The 27,983-nt window shown below is 37.1% G+C and overlaps 1 protein-coding gene across 7 annotated transcripts in view; it reads left to right on the top strand.

Annotated features, from left to right (window-relative positions):
- Positions 1-27,983, top strand: part of CSTPP1 (centriolar satellite-associated tubulin polyglutamylase complex regulator 1) — a 199,982-nt gene that overhangs the window by 12,737 nt on the left and 159,262 nt on the right. For 3 of the 7 annotated variants that reach the window (XM_060103128.1, XM_060103125.1, XM_060103124.1), the window contains exons 2-3: positions 7,565-7,631; positions 25,111-25,213. In XM_060103128.1, the coding sequence (XP_059959111.1) occupies positions 25,186-25,213 (28 nt within the window). In that variant the 5' untranslated portion in view covers positions 7,565-7,631; positions 25,111-25,185. Of the gene's footprint in view, positions 1-7,564; positions 7,632-25,110; positions 25,214-27,983 lie in introns of those variants that run through there. The other 4 variants (XM_060103122.1, XM_060103123.1, XM_060103126.1 and 1 more) reach the window with 3 other exon arrangements.

Below are 27,983 nucleotides of genomic sequence, written 5' to 3'. Positions count from 1 at the left end.
AGGTATACTGAGATTTTGTACTTTAGGTGCTTTTGTGCCACTGATCTCAGGGTGATGGTTGAGCAGCTGTTATAAAAAGATCCACCACCACAACTGCCCCTCCAGTGCAATGGCTCATACAAGAGAGAACTGTATTTCTCTCTAACTTAACCTGAGTCCAGGATGCAGAAGGCAGGATCTGCTCTAGGATTTCATAGGATTTCAGGTTAGCAGGGCAGCCATGCCATTTGAAACCCATGGTTTCTGAGGATGCCTCCATTGTAGCCATTTCCAGTTATAGAAATGAAAAGGGGAAGGAACAAGTCCAGGGCAAACACCTTTTAAGCAAGTAAGGCAGAAGTTGCAAACATCACTTGTGCTCACATTTCATAGGTGAGGACTTAATATAAGGCCCCTGCTAATTGCAGAGGAGCTTGGGAATTGAAGTCCAACCAGATAATTGTGTGTAAGAAGAACAGGAGCACATATTTTGGGGTGTGCAAACAATAACCTGCCATACCTGGTATGTGTATTGTTAGTAGGTGCTTGCCCTCATTCAGAAGCGAAGCACAGATGTATCAGTGGGTGTTTGACTTTTCCTCCCCTACCTCTACCTCTGTTAAGTATAGAGTATTTTATCCCTTGTCCGTGTTCTCCACTCTTCTGCCTTATGCTACTACTGAGCTTGGTTGCTCCCTTTTTTAAAAAAATAAATTTATTTATTTTATTTATTTTTGGCTGTGTTGGGTCTTCATTGCTGTGTGCAGGCTTTCTCCAGTTGCAGTGAACAGGGGCTACTCTTCGTTGCGGTGCATGGGCTTCTCATTGCGGTGGCTTCTCTTGTTGCGGGGCACAGGGTCTAGGTGCGCAGGCTTCAGTAGTTGTGGCACTCCAGCTCTAGGGCACAGGCTCAGTAGTTGTGGTGCATGGGCCTAGTTGCTCCGTGGCATGTGGGATCTTCCCGGACCAGGGCTCAAACCAGTGTCCCCTGCATTGGCAGGCGGATTCCCAACCACTGCGCCACTAGGGAAGCCCATGGTTGCTCCCTTTTTATTATTCTTTTCTTTCTTAACTCTGTGTCTCCTGTCATTTCTCTTGGAACACTTCTCTGTCCTTTGTAAACATTTCCAACTGATCAGAATAGTCCCTTTCTACACTTTAGTGAGCACATGGAATGTTAGCGTTTTAGTTCTCTACTGTTGTGTTGGCTGCTCGGTGTTGGGGCTTACTTTGCTGCCAAATAAAACTTCTCTGAGTGGGAGTTGGACCCATTGTAGGAACTTAAATCTTGTTTCCAGAGAGCTAGTTTTACAATAAGTAAAGATATTTATCTTCCTATACTGAGAGTGAGAGTTTTAGAAAAACAAGGAAAATGCGGTGCCACAGAAAGTGGGGGAGGAGTGAGTTTCAAGATGGAGGGAGTGTTCAGTAATATCACTTGTCTCAGGTCAAATAAGATAAGAGCTGCAGAAGAGATTGTTAGTGGCATTAAGTGCGAAGTTTCAGTGGAGTAGTGTGGTAGGATGCCAGATTTTCCTGGATTGAAGAGTAAATGGGAAGGGTGAGGGATTAGAGACAATAGGTAGGCTGGATTTGTTTCCAGAAGTTCGGTGGATTGGGGAAGGAGGAGGGGGGGTGATAGCAAGAGTAGGGAGAGTTTATTGTTGTTTTTAAGTTTTTAGGTGGCAGAGAGACTTGAGTATGTTTATAGGCTGAAGGAAAGGGAGCCATAGCAGAGGAGAGAGGGAGGATCCAAGAGAAGAACAAGATGATTAAATGATAGAATGCTTTTTCAGAAGAGGTGGGAGGGAATTCCAGGATCAAGGCAGAGGAGCAAGCTTGTTTTGGGAGGTGGGAATCAGGGCTATATTTATCCATTGGGCACTATAGGCATTGTGCCTAATCTATAAACTATTTTGAGATCTTTGAAAATATTTGATACCTATAAAATATTTATTGACCCTAAACTATAGGTAAATGTTTAATTATACATTTATAAAACATAGTATAATGTCACTTTTATTGTTATATTTAGTGTGGACAAACATTTTATTATATTTGAAAGCAGCTTATAGGTAAGATTTTTCACAGTTAGCAGGAATTCCCAAGTGAGAAATCAGGTCCTAAGATGGCTTTAAAACAACTCTACAAGGATATTATTCAGCAATAAAGAAGAAGGAAGTCCTGCCACTTACAACAACATGGATGGACCTTGAGGGCATTATTTTAAGTGAAATAAGTTAGAGAAAGACAAATACCACATGATCTCACTAATAGGTAGGTAATATTTAATATCTTTAAAAAACCTGGACTCACAGATACAGAGAAAAGATTGGTGATTGCCAGAGAGGTGGAGGGTGGAGGGTGGGTGAAATGGGTAAAGGTGGGGAAAAGGTACAAATTTCCAGTCATACAATAAATAAATCCTGGGGATGTAATATACAACATGGTGACTGTAGTTAATAATCCTGTGTTGTATATTTGAAAGTCGCTAGGAGAGTAGATCTTAAAAGTTCTCATCACAAGAAAAGTAATTGTAACTGTGTGTGATGATGGATGTTAACTAGACTTACTGTGGTGATCATTTCACAATATATACAAATATTGAATCGTCATAGTGTACACCTGAAATTAATATAATATGTCAATTATATATCAATAAAAAAGAAAAGGAAACAAACCCTGACTCTACAAAGAATAATTGTATTTGAACAACAGACAGCAAGTAAAAATGGTGAAGGAGGGCTTCCCTGGTGGTGCAGTGGTTGAGAATCCGCCTGCCAATGCAGGGGACGTGGGTTCGAGCCCTGGTCCAGGAGGATCCCACATGCCGTAGAGCAACTAAGCCAGTGCGCCACAACTACCGAGCCTGCGCTCTAGAGCCCGTGTGCCGCAACTACTGAGCCCACGTGCCACAACTGCTGAAGCCCGCGCGCCTAGAGCCCATGCTCCGCAACGGGGGAAGCCACCGCGGTGGGAAGCCCTCGCACCACAACGAGGAGTAGCCCCCGCTCACCCCATCTAGAGAAAGCCCGCACGCAGCAACGAAAACCCAACGCAGCCAACAATAAATAAATTAATTAATTTAAAAAAATTGTGAAGGACAGAGTTAAGCTTAGAAATGGAGCTGAAATTTGATGTTCTTTACCTGACCACTTAACCTCGTCTTTGTCTTTGAAGTAAGATTCAAGGTTATCTCCTTAGAGTTAGGGAAACAAAAGTAAAAGGCATAAAAGAGAGCAAAGAAAATTTGTATTGCTGAGGAAAAGAAGAAACAAGTTGCTGTAGGAAGGAAGAAAGATAGCTTGACTAGGGACAAGTATAAGAATTCTGAGCAGCATTAAGACATTTGAAGTAAGGATGTATAAATAAATCCTTTGAAAAAAGAAGCAACAAAGAACGTAAATAGGAACAAAGTTGACTATGTAAATTCTAAAAGAAAAAAATACAAAAATATTGCAAAGTAATAATTAGATGAAATGATTGAAAAACTTTTAGGAAAACAACATGTTAAAAGTAATGGGTAGGGCTTCCCTAGTGGCGCAGTGGTTGAGAGTCCGCCTGCCGATGCAGGGGATGCGGGTTCGTGCCCCGGTCTGGGAAGATCCCACATGCCGCGGAGCGGCTGGGCCCGTGAGCCATGGCCGCTGAGCCTGCGCGTCCAGAGCCTGTGCTCCGCAACGGGAGAGGCCACAGCAGTGAGAGGCCCGCGTACCGCAAAAAAAAAAATAATAAATAAAAAAATAATAATAATAATGGGTAAAGAGGGAAAATCCAAATAGAACAAAAACTGTTTAATTTAATGTATATTTTTGTTAGCTACAGAATTTTATCAGTCAAATGGATTTATGGAAGTTTTAACAAAACACAATAGTACCATACCACCCAAACTTCTCGCCTCTAAATCCCACTCCTCAGAGAAGACTACTTACAGATTTTTTCACCATGTCTTTTGATATTTTGCTACATATTTTAAAGTAACATGCTTAAACTACTCTCCTTGATTTTTCAGTTATAGATGTTATCTAATGACTTCTTATGATGGATTTAGTGCTTTTATATCCTCTAAATTTCCTTCCTCCTAGCTTTCTAATAAAACTATGATTTTTGCTTAAGTTAATATTCAGTGTTTATCATCACTAAGGAAATGGTATGTATACATTAGTCATGTGGTATGTACAAACAACATGTACAAACAATAAGGTAAACTTAGAACATTTAGGAAAAGACTAAAGGGGAAAATTTGGAAATAAAAAATATATGGATCTTTTGCAAACATTTATCATATGCAAAGAAGTTTTTGGTTAATAAAAGGTAGAAATTATATATATTGCATCCTCAAGCTATAATAAAATAAAATTAGAGATAATGAAAGTATAATTTAAAAGTTACCTAACCACAAGGATAGTTTAAAAATTACTTTCCTCTACAACTGTGTTAGATAATAAATTTGAGAAATAAACTATTTTTTGATCCCAGCACAATTAAAATCTATGGGCAAAAAGCAATACTTTAAGGAAAAATTATTGTTATAAATTAATAAGAAATAAAAAGGTAATTAAGCTTAAAGAATTTAGAAAAGGAGCAAAGTAGCAAACCAAAGAAAATATAAAATAGAATTAAATAATAAAACTAAAAGAACACAAACAAGTTGGTGATTTTTGTGAGCTTTCATAAACAAATAGTTCATAAATTACAAAGTTTGTCATTAACTCAGAAAAAACTGTCATCTTTCTTTTTTCTGTCAGTTTTATGGATGTGTAATTTATCATCCATAAATCACCAATTATAAGGGTAAGATTTAATAAGCTTTGATATATGTATATAGCCATGTAATTATCACCTCAGTTACGATATAACATTTTCATCACCTGAAAGTGTCCTTATGCCCTGCTCCTATGTTGAAACCCTAATCTCCAATGTGATGGTATTTGGAGGTGAGGCCTTTGGGATGTAATTAGGTCATGAGGGTGGAGCCTTCATCATGGGATTATATGAAGAGACACAAGAGAGATAATCACTCTTTTCACCCTGAGGAAGAAGGTGGTCATCTGTAAACCAGGAAAGCTCTTTGGTACTATATACTAAAGTTGAACATACTCATACCCTATGGCCCAGTCATTTACTTCAAGGCACAGAACCAACTGAAATGCAGACATAAGTTTACTAAAAGACTTATGCTAGAGTGCTCATAGTGACACCATTCATAATAGGCACAAACTAGAAACTGAAAACATGCTGTCAACAGGGAATTGATAAATAAATTGTGGTATATTCAATAATGGCATATTATGCTGCAGTGAGAATTAATGAACTCACAGCTGTATGGACAAACCTCACAAATATGATGTTGAATGAAAGAAGCCAGACACAAAAGACTGCATACTGCATGATTTCATATTTCCAAAACAGGAAAAATTAGTCTATGTATTTACCCTTGGGGGGCTTACAGCTGGAAGGAGACTCTAGGAGGTTTTCTAGGGTACTGATTATAAGTGCAAATTCATATTTTTCTGTATACTATGATACTTTCATAGAAAGTTTTTTAAAAATTGTGTTACTTAGTTTTTAACCTAAAGATACGCAAGTAAAATAGAACTGAGGTCCCAGAAATAGATGCCAAAGTACATATCCATTTAATTTGTGACAAACTAAGAGTAACAAAATAATGTGAAAAATTCATTAGTTGAGATAATTGGAAGGAATATGGAAGAAATAAATTTAGATTCACACTTCATACCATGTGCTGCAATGAATTCTAGTTGAATTAAAGTGTTAAAATACTTTTAAAAACTTTAAAGTGAAAAATTACAGTCAATTTGCATGCCCGTCAGTAAGAGAATGGTTAATAAATTATGATATTTTTATAATAGGTATTACCATGCAGCCGTTGAAAAGAATGCGTTAGACTAATATGGAAAGATGTACATTAAGTATTAAGTGACAAAATAAGTTACAGAATGTGTACAAAGTGGTTACATTTTGTAAAAAACAAGTTAACATTTGTACATATATGTATGATTACACATAGAAAAAGTTCTGGAAGGATGTAGAACAATCTGTTGACAGTGAATACTCTGAGAAATTGAATTAAGGAAGTGCTTACAAATGAGGAAGCCTCACTTTTTACTTTATACCCTTCTGTATTGGTCTGTTACATTCATGTGTTGCTTTTACAATTAAATTTTAAAGTCCATATAAGAGGAAAGATAACCTAACTAAATATTCAGATTAACAATAATTTAAGCTTTGCAAGTTAAGATATTTTTGAGTTAGTTAAAACAAAAAGCTTTATACTGGGATGTCTGCAAAGAAATTGGTCTTCTTTTTTTGAAGGTGGCATAGTCTCTCTGGAGAACAGTTTGGCAACGCATAACACGAGCCATAAAAATTAGTATATCTTTTGATCCTAAAGCCCTACTTCTGGGAGATATCTTAAGGAAGCAATTCAAAAGAGAAAATAAATTGTATAAAAATGTTTATAGCTACATTATTTTTAATAAAAAACTGGAAATAATCCAGAAGCAAACTGAGGTAGATTAATACAGTGGAATATTATATTATTATATCATTAAATAATTCCTAAGAAGACTTTATATGTGTGTGTGTGTGTGTGTGTGTGTGTGTGTGTGTGTGTGAAAAAGCATGTACAAATTTTTTTAAAAAGTAGAACTCAAATATAAACCTATGGATTTTGGTGAAAATGAGAAGGGACCATAGAGATATGTAAATTCTTGCTATTTTAAGATAAAGGAATTCTGTGTTTCAATAATGTTTTAAAATGCAATAACAATATTGATTTCTAATTTTAAAAACGTATTAAACTAGATGGCCTAATAAGGTTGCTGTCAGCTCTATGCTTTTATAATCTTAAGAAAGTGAAATTGAAAGTCATGTTGCTTTGATCTTTTCCTTCTCTCTCTAGCACCATTCATATCTTTGTCCTTAGTTTAATATTTTCCTTAAACTAGGTCCATTAATGAGTCTCTGCACTGAGTCATTTTGTTTTGGGAAGACAAAGTATAAATTCAGAGAAGTAGAAGAGAATGCAGTAATTTCATTCTCCATATCTATTTATATTAACTGTTACAAAAGCAAAATGTTCACTTATGCTTAATCAGGCTTCCAAATAGTTCTAAAGAGTATCCTTCTCCCCCATAATCTAATGAGGAAAATTCAGTTTGGAGGGGGGTTAAATACCTTGCATAATGCCCCATGGAGCCATCTATAAGACAAGGATTAGAAACCTGGGCTCATGTAACAAGACCCTTTGCTCAGGCTGTTAGCCTGGGGGCCTCTCTGTGGGATGGCAGTGCAGGGCTGGGATCAATTCACTGTTTAAGAGCTGGACTAAAGGTCAGTTCACCTTTCCTTGAAGGGTTGAATTATTTGAGCAGTATAAACTTCCTGATAAGAGATTTCTGGAAGCAATTGTAGAAGTGGCTTATACCACCAACAGGTGGAACTAGATGGAATCTGACCTAGGCTGTCCAAAGAGAAGGGGCCATTAGAGAGAAATTCTGCTTCCCCTCTGCTACTTACTTACTTCATGTGCCACCCCTCATTTGTTCATTTTCCTCTCTAGTGCAAAATGCAGGATCAAAGGAAATGGTGCTGTCATCAGTTCAGAAATTGAACAGAATGCTTCCTCGGTTAGTAAATGGAAAAATTTATTTTTAAATGTCTTTATGTAAGTTCTATGAAATACTAAGATATTGATTTGTGATCTATTTTGCAATCAAGGTATTTATGTTCATATTAATTATTATTAATCATGGTCATTTTAAACTTTCTGAATATCTCTAAGAATTATCCACTGTGATTCAGTGGGTTATGTTTACACTTACGAGATTAAAGTTCAAGTTTCTGCTCTATCATTTATAAACTGAATGACCTTGGGCAATTTCATCATTTGTAAAATGGAGAGAATAATCCCAGCCTTATCTGACTCCTAGGTTGGTTGCAAGGTTCAATGAGATAATGTATGTGAAAGTATTTAGTAAACTTTCAGGGGCATTACAGATGTTACTGTTCAAGTTACAAAAGTCAGTAAGACCTTACCGTGTTTACAACAATGGTCCAGCATTGAAGAGAACAGTACATCTCTTCAGATGCTAGGATAATGTCTGGAAACATTTTATGCTAGCCTAGCATGCACTAACCTAAATCAATGGATAGGCCAATGAGCCTTCTGATTGGTATGCTAGTTTGATCCCTTCATTTATACTTTTGGGCAAATACATGGATGTTTTATGTTTATATTAGGTTTGTCTGAATACAATAGAAAAACCTAAAATAACGTGGTTTGATTGAGTTAGAAGATTATTTCTCTTTTGTGGAAAAGAATTCTGAAAATGGGCAGTCCATGGATGATATGGTATGCTCCAAGATGTAATCAGGAACTCAGGTTTTGGTCTTTTTACTCCAACATCCTACCCATAGATTCCATCTTTTGCCTCATGATCCATGAGGACTGAAGTAGCTCTCTGTTATCTTCTGAGGTAAATAAGGGACATCTTTCAGCTGAATTAGTTCCATTTAAGGACTTTCTAGGAGACCCACGCCATATTGTGCTTATATTTTATGGCTTAATCACACGACTAAAGCCTAGCTGCAAGAGGAGCTGAGAAATGTGATCTTTATGCCAGTGGCCATGTACCCAGGTAAAAATTGGAGTACGTTTCTAGAGAAAAAGGTTACTAGAGTCAGCAACTAGCAGTCTCTGTCACAGCATTATATAAATATATGGATGTTTTCTGTTATGAACTGCCCCCCCCAACCCCATCCCCAACACGCACACATACACACACACTCGCATGTACCTCACATTTACGTAAGTGCTGCCTATTTCATTTTGCTTGTTTCCTGGGTAAATTAGTCCATTTCAGTTATCCTGTGCCCAGGAATCATGTCAATGCATAGTGCTTGATGCCAGCTTTAGAAGAGTAACCAGTTGAGGTCATTAAGCAAAAGGTTCTGTGGCCTTTTTTCAAGACAGCCAGTTGACCAGTGGAATGAATTGATTATGTGTATGCTCAGCACTATGCTTGATACTGCAAAATATGCATAGTGGGTATAATACAGACTTTTCTTCCTGTATTTTGGTCTTAGTGAATGGAACCATCATATTCCCAAATGCCCAAGAAAGGAACCCAGAAATAATCCTAAATTCCCTCCCATCCTTTACCTCTCATATTCAATCAATTACCAACTTCCATTGATTTTTCCTCTTTTGCTTTTATCTGTCATTCCCATTGCTACTTCCCTAATTCAGGCCTTTACTATCTCTGACATGGACTGTTTCAACAACTGCCCTACTTCTTACCTGTACCTCTAATCTTCCTCCCTTCAGTTCTTGCACACTGCTGCCAGAGTGATCTTTCAGAAATAGTAATCTGATTGTCACTCTCTTGCTCAAAATCCTTCAGTGGTTTCCTGAAATCTGTGCTCTTTTATAAGACCCTTTATGGTGATGATGCTGTCCAGCCTTATCTCTTAGCAATACTCAACTGTTCTTAGCTTTCCAGATCTACCATGCTTTTCACATCTTGATGCTTCTGCATGTGCTGATATGTCTGTGTTAAATATCTCCCCTCCACTTTTTTTTTATTAATTAATTTATTTGGCTGTATCAGGTCTTAGTTGCATCACTCGAGATCTTCGTTGCGGCACACAGGATCTTTCATTGCAGCGTGCAGGCTTCTTTAGTTGTGGCGCGCCGGCTTCTCTCTGGTTGTGGCACGCGGGGCTCAGTAGTTGCGGTGCATAGGCTTAGTTGCCCTGCGGCATGTGGGATCTTAGTTTCCCGACCAGGGATTGAACCCGGGTCCCCTGCATTGGAAGGTGGATTCTTAACCACTGGACCCCCAGGGAAGTCCCTCCTCCCTCCACTTGTTCACCTGGAAAATTTTTTCAGATCCTTTGAAACACTCTTTCTCCCAGACAGATATAGGCACTCTTTCTCTTTACATTTTTTACATATCTCCTTTATAACAGTTATCATACTATATTGTCATTGTTAATTTGTATGTCTGCTTCTCCAGTAGATGGTAAATAAACTCCTCAAGGGCAAGGACCATGCTTAGGTATTAAATAATTATTAAACAAAGGAATATTTTCAACTGTATTGTAATTGAGTTGAGGATACTCACAGATGAAATAAGTGGAACACTTTAAGTCAGTACGAAATCAAGTGCTATGTAAGAAGTAATAGGAGTTCAGGAGAAAAAGGAGATCACTGGGGATTGGAGGAATTAGTCAAGGAATCAAAATGGGTATATCTCCTTAGGGAGATAGCAAAGTTCTTTGGGCAGGGAAAACTGAAAATTCTAGGGATATATTTTTATACTTGGCAATATTTGTATAAAGCAATATTTCTAATGGTAAATAGAATGGTAAATGGTAAACATTAAATTTTGAAAAATTTTGAAAAATATAATAAGTAAATAAAAAAGGGAAGAAAAATGAGAAAGGAAAAACCCTAGGAAATACAAGGGGTATATTGGTTTAATTTTCAACCCTCTTATCTATAAATGTCTTTAGTTCCTTTTACTTTAGCCTTTTCTCATCTCTGAGGAAATCGAAGTCCTATCGTATAAATGCTTTATTAATAATACTATATCAGTTATAAGAGTCAACATTGTCTCAACCTGTAATCTTTTTAGAATGTGTATATACATACACAGTATTAATATGTGTTTATTATATATATGTTATATATATATATATATATATATGTATAGACTAGGTAATAGTTCAAAACATATATAATAAGGCATACATTGAGAGGAGTTGTTCTCACCCTGTCACATTTTACCCTTTTCCCCCCTCATATGTTCTGTAGACAACTGCTTTTATTTTATTCAACCAGCTCTTTTAAATCCATTTGATATGATTATATTTTGGTTCTCCAAGTTTCCAGTACTGTTGAGGTTTGCCATTTTTTCCCCCTGAAATAGCTTCCTTCTTTACTTTTTCTAGAATAACCTCTTTTCCTGCCTTTTATCATAAAGGCATGTAATAATTTGCCTCATCTGGTTGTCTTCAAGTTAAGAGTTCAGTAAAATTCAGTAATCTGATTATCAGTACTTAGATTATCTTTCAGCCCAGCGTTATATTAAAGTTAATACCTTCTTTATTATACTTTATTATACTTATTATATCACTTATTATAGGACAAAAACAGTTTTTTTATAGTTGTTTCTGAATTATGATTGGTACCAGAGGCCTGAATGGACTATCAGTAGGATAAAAGAAGGCTGGATAATATCATTTGACCATTACTTTTAAAAAGTTAGGTCCATTCAGGGAGTATGAAAAAAATATTTGAAAATAATTCAGTTGCTACCATGATTCATTTTGTTTGTTTGTTTTTTAATTTATTTATTTACTTTTGGCTGCATTGGGTCTTCGTTGCTGCACGCGGGCTTTCTCTAGTTGCGGCGAGCATAGGCTACTCTTCGTTGCGGTGCACGGGCTTCTCATTGCGGTGGCTTCTCTTGTTGAGGAGCTTTGGCTCTAGGCACGTGGACTTCAGTGGTTGTGGCGTGAGGGCTCAGTAGTTGTGGCTCACGGGCTCTAGAGCGCAGGCTTAGTAGTTGTGGCGCACGGGCTTAGTTGCTCCGCGGCATGTGGGATCTTCCTGGAAAAGGGCTCGAACCCGTGTCCCCTGCGTTGGCAGGCGTATTCTTAACCACGGCACCACCAGGGAAGCCCCTCCTTTTGTTTGTTTGTACAAAGAAAAACTTTGGCAATGTGGTTATAGATGGAAATATGGAGAACTTAAGGGATGCACTTGAGCAAGCCCAAGGACTTTCTATTACTGAATCAAGGGTAAAAAGAATGAAGATTGACTTCAATTTCTGTATCTCTAAAATGACTGGAGTTGAATGATACGATCTTAAAGTCCTTCTACTCCTTAAGCTTTTATAATTCAGGAGCAGTGGTGAGAATAGTGACAAAGTGACTGGCTACTGATTCCAAGTTAAGTACAAAAAGAGAGGCCAATGGAACAATCTGTGGAAGGACATAAGTGATTTCATGTCCTGGTGAAGAGGAATAGTGTGTTCAGTAGAAGTTGAGGAGGACAAGGAATTTTCGGGTTGGAATTCGACAGATCATCATTGTGAAAGAAAACTGACCATGTGCGTCTAGGAAGAGAGATTTGGGTGCTGGATTTTTTTTTTTAACGTGTAGGCCATGAAACCTCAGGGGAGCTATAGATGAGCCTTAGGAGGTTCTTGAATGTTCTAAAATTATACACAGCATATTAAATTATATCCATTTTTCTTTGAGGAAGCATTTGCAGCTTTAATTAGATTCTTATCATGACCTAACAAAAAGCCGCTCACCCTTGAAATATGAGTGATAAAGACTCCAAGTAATTAAAATGGAGAAAAAGTAATAATACACTTCAGTGGTCATGCAGTAGATGAATATAGTCATTGTGATATTTTCAGAGTAAGCTGGATTTCAATCACAAAAGACACAGAAGTAAGGGGTGAGAAAAATGCAAAGAATGGAGAGAAATTTGTCATTAGACAGCTTTGAGTCTCGGCTTGCCATTATTAACTGTGTGACCTTGGGCAAGTGAATAACTTCAAAAACCTCAATTTCCTCAGCTGTAAAATGGGGATAATAAGTAGCTACCTTAAATGGTGGATATGAAGATTAAATGAGATAATGCATGGTAAGCACATAGTATAGTGATTGGCACATAGTAAGCATTTGGTAAACCTTTCCCCTCACAAAGTTTTAAATTTTCTATATTTATTTTAAGGCCCTTATTGTAGATTTCACTGGGGAGGGCTGGTCCTTAGTAAGTCCATCTTCAGAGAACTACTCAGTGATGCTTACACTCAAGATTATATTAAGTGGTTAGTCTAGAGGCTCTTTCCAATGTAGATTTGCAAGCTGGGTGTATAAAAGTCAGACACTGGACTTGTTGCCTGGCAGCACGTGTCCCTGAGTGGTAGTACATGGCTTGCATTGTAATGTCATCAGTGCAGGGGCCAGCTGGCTGGACATGTACTGCCACATAGTCTAGGGACTCCATTCCTCAACGAAACAGCAGCCGGCACTAGGGTTAACAGAAAATGACAAACCAGGCATGGATGAGGGAGGCGCCAGTAGAGCAGCGGGATGTCCTTTGATTTGCTTCTGTTATTTGCATGTCTTTCTTGTGATGTCTGTGAAATGTTCAGAATGACAAAGTTTTTAAAAGACCTGCTGACTCCGCCTGAAAAATGTGAAAAACCTCCCGTTTAGAGACCCATTATGTCCAGCTAGCCTGCATTTTCTATATCTTTTCCTTCATTTTTTATTAATGCAAACATTTGCATGAAGACAGAACCTTTGTTTCTTAAAGAGTTCATCTGCTCCTGCTGCTTACTGGCCCTGCCGTGCAAGAGCACAACAGAACCTTTGTTACGCTTTGAGCAAAGCTGTTTATGAACGGTGGCTTACTGAGAACTGCTTCCTGTGCTGTGTGCTTCCATTTTGTCTAAAAGAAAAAAAGAAAATAGTTCTTAGGAGTGAAAAGAATTTGGACTTTCTTTTATTCAAGTGTTGAATGTTGAAATGACAAGTAGCCCCCAAATGTGTGAGGAACTGGTAATTGCATCGAATGCATTTTTTCACTTTACCTTGAACATAATGAGGCTCTTGGTAACAATAGAAGAGACAAGTACTTTCTCACTGGAATAGAGAGACAGAACAGTAAAAAGGCAACAGAAAGAAGGGTTGAGAACAGGACAAAAATGGCTTTCTGTAAGAACCCTAATATTGTAACAGAATGTGTTTTGGCACTTAGTGTTTCCCACCTGGAAGGCACAGTCCTGAAATGGTTGAGTTGAATAAAGAATAACACCACAGTTTATAAATAGTGATACATTTTATGTACTCATTCAGTAAATATTTGAATGACTGTTATGTGGAAGACACTGAGTGATCCTGAGTGTTATAGGGGATAAAAGACAAATGAGTTATGGTACCTATCTGTCTTTAAGGAGCAGGAAGTCTAACAAAGGAGGTAACACGTGTAATAGAAATAACTCTATATCAAAGTAGAAAGTGCCATTGGAAATATTTAGGATAGGTATTTAGGGAGTTCAGGAAAAGGAAGGTTGTTTCTGGCTGGGAGATAATCAGGGAAAGCTTCCTGACCAGGTGGCATTTGAGTTGAGCCTGGCAGGAAAGGTAGGCTTGGACATGGCAACATTGCAACATTCCATTACTCATTTGAGTAATAAGTCAAAAATTATGTGGCTCTGGTAAAATAGATCCAAAGCATATTTTTATAGGGTACTTTGGTGTTTTACACCACCTGTTCTTTTTCATTTTAAAAAAAGTTTAATTAATTAATTAATTTAGTTTTGGCCGTGGCATGTGGGATCTTAGTTCCCTGACTAGGGATCGAACCCGCCCCCCCTGCAGTGGAAGCGTGGACCCTTAACCACTGGACCACCAGGGAAGTCCCCACACCATTAATTTAGATGATATGTTAAATGATGGCATGAATTTTCTGTGTAAACTAAACTAAGGCCTCTCTGTCTAGCCTATGCTGTTCCAGTCATTCACCGCATATGACTTTTGTGCGCTTTGGCCTAGGCCTCTAGGCATCTATAAATATCTATGTTAGCATCCTTTACTTTCATAACAAAAATAGAAACTCAAAGGGATTATTGAGCATTATTGTAGCCATATCCCGTAAGCAGGGTGTAGACATAGTTCTGAGTGGGGATTTGACATGTGAGACTCTCATTTGAAAAAGAATCTCCACCTTCATACAGAAGCAGTATCAATCAGAAGAGAGATGATTGGGAATTCTAAGCCCATGAGTCTTCAGCTGCCTTTAATTAGAACTCTTCTGTATCTTTCTGCCACTAGATTAAATGAGACCCTGTTGCTGTTTTATGAGTTATTGTGAGTGCCAACTAATTTTTATGAAATAGTTTGAATGTAAAATGTCAAGTAATTGATAAGTTGTTGCATTAGTACCTTGCTGCATTAATATCACTAATCTGTATGTTCATAGTTAAATTGCATATTACCAAACATAATTGCTGATAATCTGTTAAATGCATGGTTTGCCACAAAGGCTACAACCTTTAATGACTATGTAGCACAATTAATTTTCACCCTATAACATTAATACTTCCCTGCCTGACATGACATTATGAGTAGCACATTATGACATTATGATTTCTCCATGTTTGTCAGTTTATAGGTTTTTTTTTTTAATTCATGTTGCTTTCTGGAAAATGGTATTGTGAATGTTTATGGAGTTGATTTGATAACTATACTGCTCTATGAGTAACTATTTTTGCAAAGCTTTTGTCATGACAATACTTGGATTCTTCATGTATCCCATAGATCATAACTGTGGGAAACTTAAGTGCTACTTTAGATTTCTCTGCATTTAGGCAGTGCATTTTGTTATGGTCAGCTATCTGAGTGCTTTAAGTTTGGATCTCTGTAATAGCTTCCTTAAAAAAAAAAGAAAAAAGATTTCTGTAGTTTCTGGCACTTGAAATTGCAAGACTCAAACGTACTAATTCTGTATTATGAGATTTAGGCTGGGAATACTGAAGCAATAAGATTTAAGTACTTAGCCTTAATTGACATCTGCCCCTCTCCCCGCCACCCCCCCAAAAAAACCCCACCAGTTTTAGGAAGGAGAAGGGAGAGGGGAGGATTAATGGTTGACTAGAAACTGAACATCAAGGGACTCAGCTGTTAACCTGTACAATACCACCGTTGGTTGAAGGAAGTAGACTTTAGTTTTTTGTCTTCTACTTTACATAAAGACCTTTAGTCACCTCTTGTTTTCTGGTTGTCACAGGTGATGTTAACATATGTGTAATGCTTTCTTTGCTCCTGGCTTATCTTTTAGTATTTGAGTTTGACTAGCTGTATAGCAGCACTGTGGTGGTTTGGGTGTCCAAATGCAATGTATTAGTTTTGTCTGTTTTATAACTGTTAATGTAAAAGATCTTTCCTTAATTTGTACATTTGTTCTTAGAAAATTCCATTTGATACATATGCTCCGTAGCTCTTTAAGGGCTGCAATATAGTGTAGTGCAGACCAAAGGCCTGGATTCAAATCCTGTCTCTGCTGCTTACCAGCCCTTTAACCTTTAGGTAAATTACATGTCTGAGTCTTCCTTTTTTCACCTGTAAAATGGAAATATAATAAAAGTACCCATCTCATAGGATTGTTCTGAGCAGTAAATGAATTATTACCTATAACATGCTTAGAATGCTGTCTTGCATAGAGAACTTAATAAATGTTGGCTGTCATTTTATTATATTTATAGGTTTAGCTACCATTAAGCAAACTCTGTAATGATCAAGAGCTATTAAAAGAGCGAGGCCTCCTGCATTTATATAAAGGATATTTCTCAAGATATTGATCTGGAAGTTGTGATCCATTTACAGTTTTTTTCTGGGGGCCCAAAGTTAAACTTGACATGCAGCTGTTTTATATTCAGAGCTAGTTAGTGTTTAGAGAAGCTTGATTTTGGGTTAACGCTTTTACTTTATTTTTCTCCACCACAAGTTTTAAATTTCTTTTTGTATTATACTGACTATGTTAATTGTGAACTCACAATTTTGGTAAGGGATGTAATTAGCTTAAATTAAATATCGTACCAGAACAAAACATAGGGTAATAGGTTTATACACTTGGAGTACAGAAGGCCTGTTTGAACAAGACGCAAAGCACAAAGGGCACAGATAAATACTTTTGATTATATCAACATTTTAAACTTCTGTGCAATGAAAGGTACCAAAAACAAATGAGAAGAAAACCCATAAGGTAGAAAACCCATATTTGCACATATAGAGAATTAGAAAAACCTCCAAATCAAGAAAGAAAAAAGACAACCAGAGAGGAAAATGGGCAAAGGATATTAGCAGATTATTCACAGAAGAGAAATACAAGTAACCATGAAAATATACTTAACTTTATTTAATTAAGTAATTAAGAAGACTAAACTATTTAAACAACAGTGAGAAACTATTTTATAACTGTTAAATTGGCAAAAATCACAAAGCCTTAGTGAAAACAGTCATAGTGAAAACAGATTTTCTTGTGGTGGGGAGGAATATAAATTGGAATAACGCTTTGTAAAGCAACTGTGTATATGTATCTAGTAAACATGAAGATGTGGAAAAAAGGGAATTCTTGTGTACTGTTGTTATGATTGTAAGTTGGTACAGCAACTATGGAAAACAGTACAGAGAATCCTCAAAAAATTAAAAATAGAACTACTACCATGTGATCCAGCAATTCCACTTCTGGGAATATATCCAAAGGAAACAAAAGCACAAAATGGAAAAGGTACCTACATCCCCATGTTCATAGCAACATACTTAACAATAGCCAAGATAGGGAAACAACCTAAGTGTCCATTGATGGATGAATGGATAAAGAAGTTGTGGAAAAAATACACACACACACACACACTGGAATATTATTCAGCCATAAAAAATGAGGAAATCCTACCATTTGCAACAACATGGATGGCCCTTAAAGGCATTATGCTGAATGAAATAAGTCAGAAAGAGATAGACAGATACTCTATGATCTCACTTATATGTGGAATATAAAAAAACCCACCAAACTCTGAAAAAAGAGATCAGACATGTGGTTGCCAGAGGCAGAGGGTTGGGGGAGGGAGAATAGGAGGATGGTGGGGGTGATGGTAGGACAGGGTGCAGATTTCCAGGAATAAGGTAAATGAGTCCTGGGGATGTTAAGTACAGCATGATGACTGTTGTTAACACTGCTGTATGATGTATGGGAAAGTTGTTAAGAGAGTAGATCCCAAGAGCTCTTATCCAAGGAGAAATTTTTCTTTTTTTCTTTTCTTCTTTCTTTTATTGTATCTATGTTTGAAGATGGATGTTAGCTTAACCTATTGCGATAATCATTTCATAGTATATGTAAATCAAGCCATTATGCTGTATTCTTTAAACTTACACAGTAATGTATGTCAATTGTTTCTCAATAAAACTAAAAAAAAAAACTATGAGGATATGTGCATCCTGTGACATGTCCATTCAATTTTGAGATATCTGCCTTAGAAAAACTCTTGCACGTATGCACAGGAAAACAAGTACAACAATGTTCCCAGCACAGTTTGCTATAGTGAAAATGTGGGAACAACCTGAGTATTTATCAATAGAGAAGTATTTACCATTGGCAAATAAATTGGTTCCATATTGTTTCATAAAAGATTTCCAAACATGGTTGAGTGAAAATAGTAAGGTACAGAAAAGTATATGTCATTTACTTAAAAACAAAACCAAGCTCACAAACTGTGTTTATATATTTTTTAAAGTATGAGTACCAAACTGATTGGGAACTGGGATTGGTTTTTAAGTTTTTCTATATTGTTTGAATCTTTAAAAATAATTAAGTATGTAATTATAAATAAACATTTTTTTTAAGTTTAAAGATCATGCCAATACTTTATCTGATTTACCAATTGAAGTTTCTTTTCTAGTATTAACAATGGAGAGCCGGCGTTTTCTAGATAATACAGTATAAAATGGGACACATTGTAGCTTCTTGGCTTTTTCTTATTTTGTTTTGTTTTTGTTTTTGAGAGCTAGGGTTGCAGTGGAAGGGCATGGGCTTTGGAGTTAAATCTTAAGTTTGAATTCTAGCTCAGCCATTTTTTAAGACTGAGCAGGTTCCTTAACCTCTCTGAGCTTCAAAAAAGTCTATTTCCTACCTCATTGGGTTGTATAAGTATTGCATATGCTGGTTCTCCTCATTTCCCCATCTCCTTTGGTCAAAGGAAATTGGTCTAGTGTGGTCTAAGATCAAAGATGGTCTTGTATGGGTGATAAAATATTTTACCAGAACATACTGTGTCCCTGGATCAGGACATACTAGTAAAGATGGAGGAGGTAAATAATTAGTTTTAGAGGTTTATTAACTTTTTAAACCATTAAGCTATCTATATGTACTTCACAAGATCAAATACTATATCATGTTAGTGATTTATATATGATATTAAACTTGAAGCTTCTAAACAGTTTACATGACAGGTCGTTGGTTAGCAGGGTTACTTTTCTAATCTCAGAGAACAGTCAATTTAATTCAGCACTTATTTGTGCCAGCCAGCATCTAAATCTCAAGAGGCTTCAAAGACAAAAATGTGTCTCAGAAGGACTCTGGTAAGGGAGAAGAAAGTCAGATTTAAAGTTGAATATATGTATGTACTCTGCTTTTCACTTACACTGCTCTTGCTCTTGTATCTATTAATATCACATATTGTAATTCATGTGATTATTTTCTAGGGAAACTTGTTTATTCTAATACAGGGACTCTGTATAAAATAATAATATAATAAAATGAGTGGTCTAAATGATGTAGGTAGCCTGTCAAGCAAAAATTTTCAAATGGGACCCCTTATCATTTAATTGCAAAATAAATAGCTAATGCTTTGATGGTATTTAGGCTTGGGAAGAGAGTAAAAAGAAATAGTTTTGGACTTTACCCGTATAAATTAGAGCCTCCTGAGTAATTAACGGTTAATAAGTGAATGCTTCCCACAAGTTTAAAGGCTATAGCCGAAATGGGTATAGATTATGTGTATTATCATATGTGTAGGGTTTTATATAGCCCAGGAATCCTTGAAGATAATCTGTAAACATCCTTGGTTAGATGAGCAGAACTTTAAATAAGTGAGTAGGGGGCTATAGTAGGTTGGCCTCTGGGTGTTCATTAATGTTGAAACCCAATGTCTTGTGAGTTGCGATGTTTGGGAGGGATATGTAGTAACAACTGTAATAAAACAACAATAATAAACATAATAGCTAATGTTTATTGCATATTTACTATGTGCCAAGCACTATACTAAGATTATTACATAAGTTATTTACTCCTCACTACAACCTTAGGTGGTAGGTATTATTTCCCAGTTTTACAGAAAAGGGCAGAGAGATTAGGTAATTTGCTTCAAGTCACACAGCTAATAAGTACCAGAGCTAGAAATCAAATCCAGGTCAGCCTGACTCCAGAGCCCATGTTCTTAACCATTGCAATAAATTGCTATGTTGTTTTAATCTGGTAAAATTAGTATGTAGCAAAAATAACATAATCATTAATATGTTACCTTCTGTGTATATCAAATGTATTCTAAAGAAGCAGTTTATTATTAGACATAGTCTTAATGTCATACCCATTTTATAGCAAGAGTGACTGGTATATAGAGATTAAGTGATCAGCAGGAAGTGATTCAACGGAGAACCAAGAAGTTTCTGATGCACAATTGCTTTCACTCGTAAGGTTCATATAAAGATCATACAGTATTTACTTATCTTTTTTTTTTTTTTTTTGTGGTAAGCAGGCTTCTCACTGTTGTGGCCTCTCCCGTTGCGGAGCACAGGCTCTGGACGCGCAGGCTCAGCGGCCATGGCTCACGGGCCCAGCCGCTCCGCGGCATGTGGGATCTTCCCGGACCGGGGCACGAACCCGTGTCCCCTGCATCGGCAGGCGGACTCTCAACCACTGCGCCACTAGGGAAGCCCTATTTACTTATCTTTTACTTAGTGCAGTGCAGTGCAGTCTGAGATAAGCACTTATAGCTTCAGTACAATGCACTGAAATATCTAAGTAAAAGATAAGTAAACACTGTATGATCTTTCTATGAACCTTGTGAATGATGCTATCTGAGCAAGACATGGACTCTTGGGCCTTAGTGTGGATTTCAGAACAATAGAGCATATTGGTTCATGTCAGAAAACTTAATCCTGGTCTTGTGGAAATCACAGCAAAGCAGAAGAGAAAAAGCCAATCTGAAATGCTTTTCCTTTTCCAAGAGGGCAGCTAAGGTGCCCAGATATCTTTGCCCTCCAGGGGTGCAGGTGTGCAGTTTTTATTCTTTAATCATTCACATAAATTAAAGCTTATTCTTTTGCATTTAAAAAATAACATGAAATGACACCCTCCATGTTTTATTGCCAGACAAGAGCTTTGAACTTCTGTCTCGCTGAAGTTTGGTAAAGTACAAGGAATTTTCCATGGCTGGGTGGTACCCTTAACCACAGAAGGAACATTGGAATGATAAGAGCTGCACATGAAGGAAACCACTAGGGAGCAGCAATTTAGAGAGAGCTCTTTGCACTTGGCTTGTGTGAAATTCTCAGGGAGGAACTTTTTCCTACCTCTGCTGGCTCTTCTTAGCTCCTTCGCTTCGCGCACAGATGAAAAGAGCACTAGGGCTTTCTGTTTCTACTTTCCGAACTAGGAATGGGTGGGGTGAATACTTTGTGGTGGGGTGGTTCTTTGTAAGAAACTTTGAAATTTGGGGACAAGTTTTAACTTCACACAAATGCTGATTAGCATGCATACCTATGCAGGTGGGGACAGGATATACACATACACACTCACATACACACATATGGATTCACATGGACACAAGTGGACCACATCTCTCAGATGATTTTACTATCAACATACACCCCTGCTTTTGTGCTCTGTGTAAAATGAAGATCATATTTATTTCTAAAACTGATTATAAAGTGTCAATGATGAGGCAGTGTGGTGTATAGTGTTAAGAGCATGGGTTCTTGGTAGGACACACCTTGGTTTGAATCTTGGCTTCTCTTCTCACTAGCTGTGTGATCTTGAGCAAGTTACTTTAATTCTATAAATCTCAGTTCTCCCATTTGTAAAACAGAAACATGATCAAAATATCTATCATAGGATTGTTGTGAAGACTAAATAAAATCATTCATGTAAAACAATTAGCACAGTCTCTGGCCCATTGTTGTTCATTAAGTTGCACAGGTCCTCAAAATTGGTAGAGCTGTTATTATCATTATTATATGTAATATTAAACTCTAAATGTCTGATTGGTAGCTGAATGTTAAATAAATATAGTCCTTTATTTATATTTGTTTTCTTTTTTCCTTTCCCCTCTCCCCCCCTGCTTTTTTTTTTTTTTTTTTTTTTCTCATGCAAAGTCTGTTTTCCAGAAAAGTCCTCTTTTTTTTGAGGAGGACAAAAGTACTTTGATTTTAACTGCTCTGAAAACATTTCTCCCTTAAAGAGCTTTCACATTGACTTTTACTCCCTGGAGCTAGGGAGAAGCAGCAGGATTTGCTTCTAAGTAGAGCTCTTTCATTTCTACCATCAAAAAACAAAACAAACAACCAAACCAAAAAACAAAACAAAAAACCAAAAAAAAAACCACCCCTAATCTTGTAGTAGCCTTAGGTAGATCTAAGTCATAAAAGCCTACATAGCCCAAGGAAGAAATCTTTTTGTAAGACCAGGATAAGTGAGTGGAATAAGGGAAGGAAACTCAGAGGTGAAAGTATACCTGATTTTAATGTTGGTTTGGCCATTTTTTTCTTCCCAATTTCATATATGCTTAATTATAAAACAATTAATGCCAGAAATCGTCTTTTTTTTTTTTTTTTTTTTTTTTGGCCATGCCACGTGGCTTGCAGGATCTTAGTTCCCTGACCAGGGATTGAACCCAGGGCCAACAGCAGTGGAAGCACCGAGTCCTAACCACTGGACCGCCAGGGAAGTCCCAAGAGATTGTCATGTGTTATCTCACGACTTCACTGTCAGTTTTGGTCATTTCTTAGCGAAATAGTTTTCCAGTTGGATGAACTGTTGATGAAGCACTGGTTTTGTTTTCACATCTTTTTCTGAGGTCAGGGTTAGAGAATGTTTGTGGTAGCTGATAGTTGTTAGCTTTGGGAAGCACTCATATTGATAGAATAAGTCATGGAATGTAAACATGTCATTCATCTGGACTTTAGGCTGGTGTAAACATGGTGAAACTTTAGGTAACCACTGTCAAATAAAGACTCACTTGAGTACAGCTTGGGTAGATAAACTTATTTGCTTTATAAGTCTTACTAAACTACCAGGACTTCAGGAATGTTTTTTTGAAGTACCTATTTTTACAAATTTTAGGTAATTCTTTCATATTTTCCTGAAGGATGAAAATGTGAAAGAGGCAAATGCCCATCTCAGTAACAACTTTGTGGAACTGCTTTTGGCAGGATATTTATTACTTTTGGGTTTTTTGTTCTTACTGTTCCAGACGAAAGTTGTTTTATTTGTTTTGCTTTTTTTAAAAAAATAGGATGGTAAATGGAAGTACTGAATTGGAAGTTTCTATATGAAGTGTGCCAGGATACCACTGTTATACCTAAAGACAAAACTCAGGGAAGGGGAACAAGCATTTGGTGAGCACCTGCTATATTAGAAGCTCTGCTGTATTACTGAAGTAAACCTCCAATAGCCCTTTGACATAGGCTTTTAATAAAATATGTTATCGAGAAAACCAGGTATTGTGGTTTATGAATAGTAACGGTATTAGTATCCACAGGAAGTAGGCTTGCAGAATAATTTGCTCAAGGTCACACAGCTAGCACTTGGTGGGGCTGAGAATGGAACTCAAGCGTCTTGGAACTCCAAAGCCCAAGTTCTTAACCAGTGATTCTTAAACTACATCAGAAACATCAAGGGTACCTGTTAAAAATTACTGGGCTCCAGTTAGAATTTTAAGGTCACCAAGTCTGAGATATTGTCAGATGATCAATCTGTATTTTAACAGGGTGTCTCAAGGGATTCAGATCAAGAAGTTGATTGACCATGTTTTGAGAAAGAATTAAATTATGTTTCTTTCATCACTTATATGTGGAATCTAAAATATGATACAGGGACTTCCCTGGTGGTACAGTGGTTAAGAATCGCCTGCCAATGCAGGGGACATGGGTTCGAGCCCTGGTCCGGGAAGATCCCACATGCCACGGAGCAGCTAAGCCCGTGCACCACAACTACTGAGCCTGCGCTCTAGAGCTCACAAGCCACAACTATTGAGCCCACGTGCCACAACTACTGAAGCCCGCAGGCCTAGAACCTGTGCTCCACAACAAGAGAAGCCGCTGCAATGAGAAGCCCGCACACCGCAACAAAGAGTAGCCCCCGCTTGCGACAACTAGAGAAAGCCCGCATGCAGCAGCGAAGACCCAATGCGGCCAAAAAATAAATAAATAAATGTATAAAAAAATAAGTAAAATAAATTATGATACAAATGAACTTATTTACAAAACAGAAACAGACCCACAGAAATAGATGACAAACTTACAGTTACCAAAGGGGAAGGGGGAAGGGATAAACTAGGAGTTTGGAATTAGCAAATACAAACTACTATACATAAAATAGATAAACAACAAGGTTCTACTGTATAACACAGGAAACTATATTAGATCTCTTGTAATAGCCTATAATGGAAAAGAATATGAAAAAGAACATATATATATAACTGAATCACTTTGTTGTACACCAGAATCTAACACAACACTGTAAATTAACTGTACTTCAATTTATAAATAAATAAATTAATTAAACTAAATAATGTTTCTTTCCACACTTGATAAAGAAGAAAACAGGTGCAGATTAAATAACTATCCAAGATTAAGCTATCAGACAGAGCCATCATTCCAACCCAGGTCTGTCTAATTCTACTACTCATCACACCCTGTATTACAAGCCCATGATTAAGTCACACATTTACCCGTCACAACAAATGTAGAAAACATGATTTCTGATAAACCGGGCCACACAGATTTCATGGTCTTATTATTTACTAAGGTTAATAACTTATGACAACTTTACTGAAATCTTCATGGTCCTTAAACTTTTTCAGTGACTTTTTTTTAAATTAAAGAATTGAGTTTTCCTTGCAGTCAGATCATCCATGTTTCAGGCATAGAATCATTACTCCCTGGGATAAATTTCTGGGACATGCAGAAGTGGAAGAGGGTGGAAGGAGGTACGAAGAAAGAATCCCCAGGTGCATCTGCTAAATGGTGCTAAAGCTCCTCACCCTAATCACTGAAATGCGGAGTGAAGGGTTGATATTAATACTAACAGCCAATCACATGGCAATAGGTTATGTTCTACAGCATCTCCCATTCTACCCATTGAGACCAGCTCAGTTAGGGCCAGCAAGTTTGGTTTGCCTATTCCAGTCCACTTCCTAGAACAGAACCAACACCTTGATTGACTTTCATGGCCTACTGGGATTGGAAGGACTTTTTTTTTGTATCCCTCTCACTTTCTCTTTCTGTCTTTGTTTGTTTTTGTAGCCCAGCGCCATGTCCTCACATACATGGAGGATGCAGTATGCCAGCTGCTAGAGAACAAGGAAGATATTAGCCAATATGGCATTGCCAGGTTCTTCACTGAATAGTAAGTACATGAGTGCTTTGCCTATAGCGTGGGCCCAGAGGAGGCTTTTGGAAGCAGGCAAGATACATGAAAAGTAGAGCAGGACAATGCTGATTATGTAGTGGCAGTGAATGCTTAGTTTTGGTAGACTGATTGAGGGCTGCCCAAACAGGTTTTGGAACATGCCTTTGGTGCAGCTAGTTTTGTCCAATGATAAGTCTCATGAGTGGTGATAACTATAAAAATTCAACTGCTGCTTGTTTGATCTATTAGATCTTTTTTTTTTAGGTTCCTCGTATAATTTTTAACTTTCCCTGTTATTCAGAATATTCACTCTGATTTCCTTTAGTCAGTGTTCCTTTAGCCTGTGTTTTTCTTGGCTGGCTTTTTTCATGGAAATGCTTAGGATGATATTCCTCTGCAGTTTTCTTTCTACAGGATGCTGTGTCAATCACTTAATGATTTAAGATTATTTCTAGAGGCAGGACATCTTTCACAGATTATATCGTTGAGGAGTAGTGTTTCTTTATAAAGTATGCTTGGAGGGCTTCCCTGGTGGCGCAGTGGTTGAGAGTCCGCCTGCCAATGTAGGGCACGCGGGTTCGTGCCCCGGTCCGGGAAGATCCCACATGCCGCGGAGCAGCTAGGCCCATGAGCCATGGCCGCTGAGCCTGTGCGTCCGGAGCCTGCGCGTACGGAGCCTGTGCTCCACAACGGGAGAGGCCACAACAGTAAGAGGCCCGCGTACCAAAAAAAAAAAAGTATGCTTGGAGTATGTAAAAGTCAAAATGATTATTTTTTAATTTATTAAAAAATTGTTTTCTTCAAGTTTTAGTGAGATATAATTGACGTATAGTACTGTCTAAGTTTAAGGTGCATGGCATAATGATTTGATTTACATACATCATGAAGTGATTATCATAATAAGTTTAGTGAACATCCATCATCTTATATAGATAGATAATTAAAGAAATAGAAAAAAACTTTTTTCTTTTGATGAGAACTCTTAGGATTTACTCTCTTAACAATTTTCATTTGTAACATGCAGCAGTGTTAATTATATTTATCATCTTGTACATTATTACATCCCTAGTACTTGTTTACCTTATAATTGGAAGTTTTGACTGCCTTTATCCAATTCCTCCTATCCCCCACCCACCTCTGATGACCTGAAATCTGATCCCTTTTTCTATGAGTTTGTTTGTTTTTGAATTATTGACCTATAACACTGTTAGCTCCTGTTACACAACATAGTGATTTGATACTTCTATACATTTGAAACTGATCACTGCAATAAGTCTAGTTGTGATAGTTCACCATACAATGATATTACATAGTTTTTTGTTTTTGTTTCTTTTTTAGGTATTACATAGTTATTGACCATATTCCCCACACTGTACATTTCATACCCATAAGTCATTTATTTTGCAACTGAAATCTCTTAATCTCTCTTACCTATTTCTTTCTTTTTGGTATCACAGAACTGTTTTTAGGCTGAATGAAATAATCAGTTTAAAATACCTTGGTCTTCATGAAAGGATATGCTAAAGAAATACAAAAAATTATTTTTATTACCAAAATGCCAACATATTTATATAATATGTTGAATAATATAATAATAATATATATGTTATATAATAATATATATGTTATTATATATAACATAATAATATATGTTATATGTTATATATGTTTATATATAAACATATATGTTATATATAACATAATAATATATGTTATACGTTATATATATGTTTATATAATATGTTGAATAATATAAGAAGACAAATGTCTTCTTTTTCCTTTTTTTCTGGTTTATTGTAAGCATTCTAAAAAAGGAAGAATAGCCTCTTATAGGCTTCTACTTATGGTGCATCATGAGCTCAAGTCCATCCTCCTTGAAAACAATTTCTTTTTCCTTTCTGTTCTCCAGAGGTTCCTTGAAGATCAGACATCTCTTCTAATGGCCTTAACTTGGGTTGCTGTTAGGGGAATTCTTGACTCCCCCTAGCTCTTTTGCTGAGCTATAAGTCTTGCAAACAAAATCTAGATTTCTTACGGATTAGAATTTCAAGTTCCTGGGAAAAACAGGCTTTCCAGGATCAGAGCTGGTCCCTTCTCTTCTCCCAGTCTTCTAAAGGAGGGTGAAGTAGAGCAAGGAATCTCGCTTGTTCTCGAGGTATGGGCTGAAGCAAATGAGGTGAGCTGGGAATAAAGACTGAGATGGAATAGCCTTGCTTGCTTTTACAGAACTGACAAGCCTAGGGGTCAAGTTTCTAGGCTATTTAATCTGTACGAGCACCCTTGAGGCTCCTTGCCAAATGAAATATGATTCTTCTGGGGACAATGCTTCATCCTGGCTTTTTTCATTTTACTCTATTCTCCCTCCCCCATCTCCTTTATAAGTCTTTTCCCTACTGTGCTGGTTCCTTGAGGGTAGGCATCATTTCTTCTTCAGCCCTGTATTCCCAATACCTGGCATGATGCTTATTATATGATAGGTGTTAGGTAAATGTTGAATCTACAGCTGTATCTGTATTTTAGGTTATTGTATATTATCCACTCTTATTCTTGGTCTTATTATGAATAAGGACTGTCCCTTGTTCTTTCTGTCTTTTTTCTTGATTCTTTTTGATAAAGTTCTATATCCTGCCATTTAAGAAGCTGTATACCGGAATTCCCTGGCGGTCCAGTGGTTAGGACTCCACACTTACACTATAGGGGGCACGGGTTAGGTCCCCGATCGGGAACTAAGATCCCATATGCCGCGCAGCACAGCAAAAAAAAAAAA

Source organism: Mesoplodon densirostris, chromosome 7 (genome assembly GCF_025265405.1).
Source record: "Mesoplodon densirostris isolate mMesDen1 chromosome 7, mMesDen1 primary haplotype, whole genome shotgun sequence".
In the NCBI taxonomy this organism is placed as follows: domain Eukaryota; kingdom Metazoa; phylum Chordata; class Mammalia; order Artiodactyla; family Ziphiidae; genus Mesoplodon; species Mesoplodon densirostris.
This window is presented reverse-complemented; position numbering and strand designations above follow the sequence as displayed.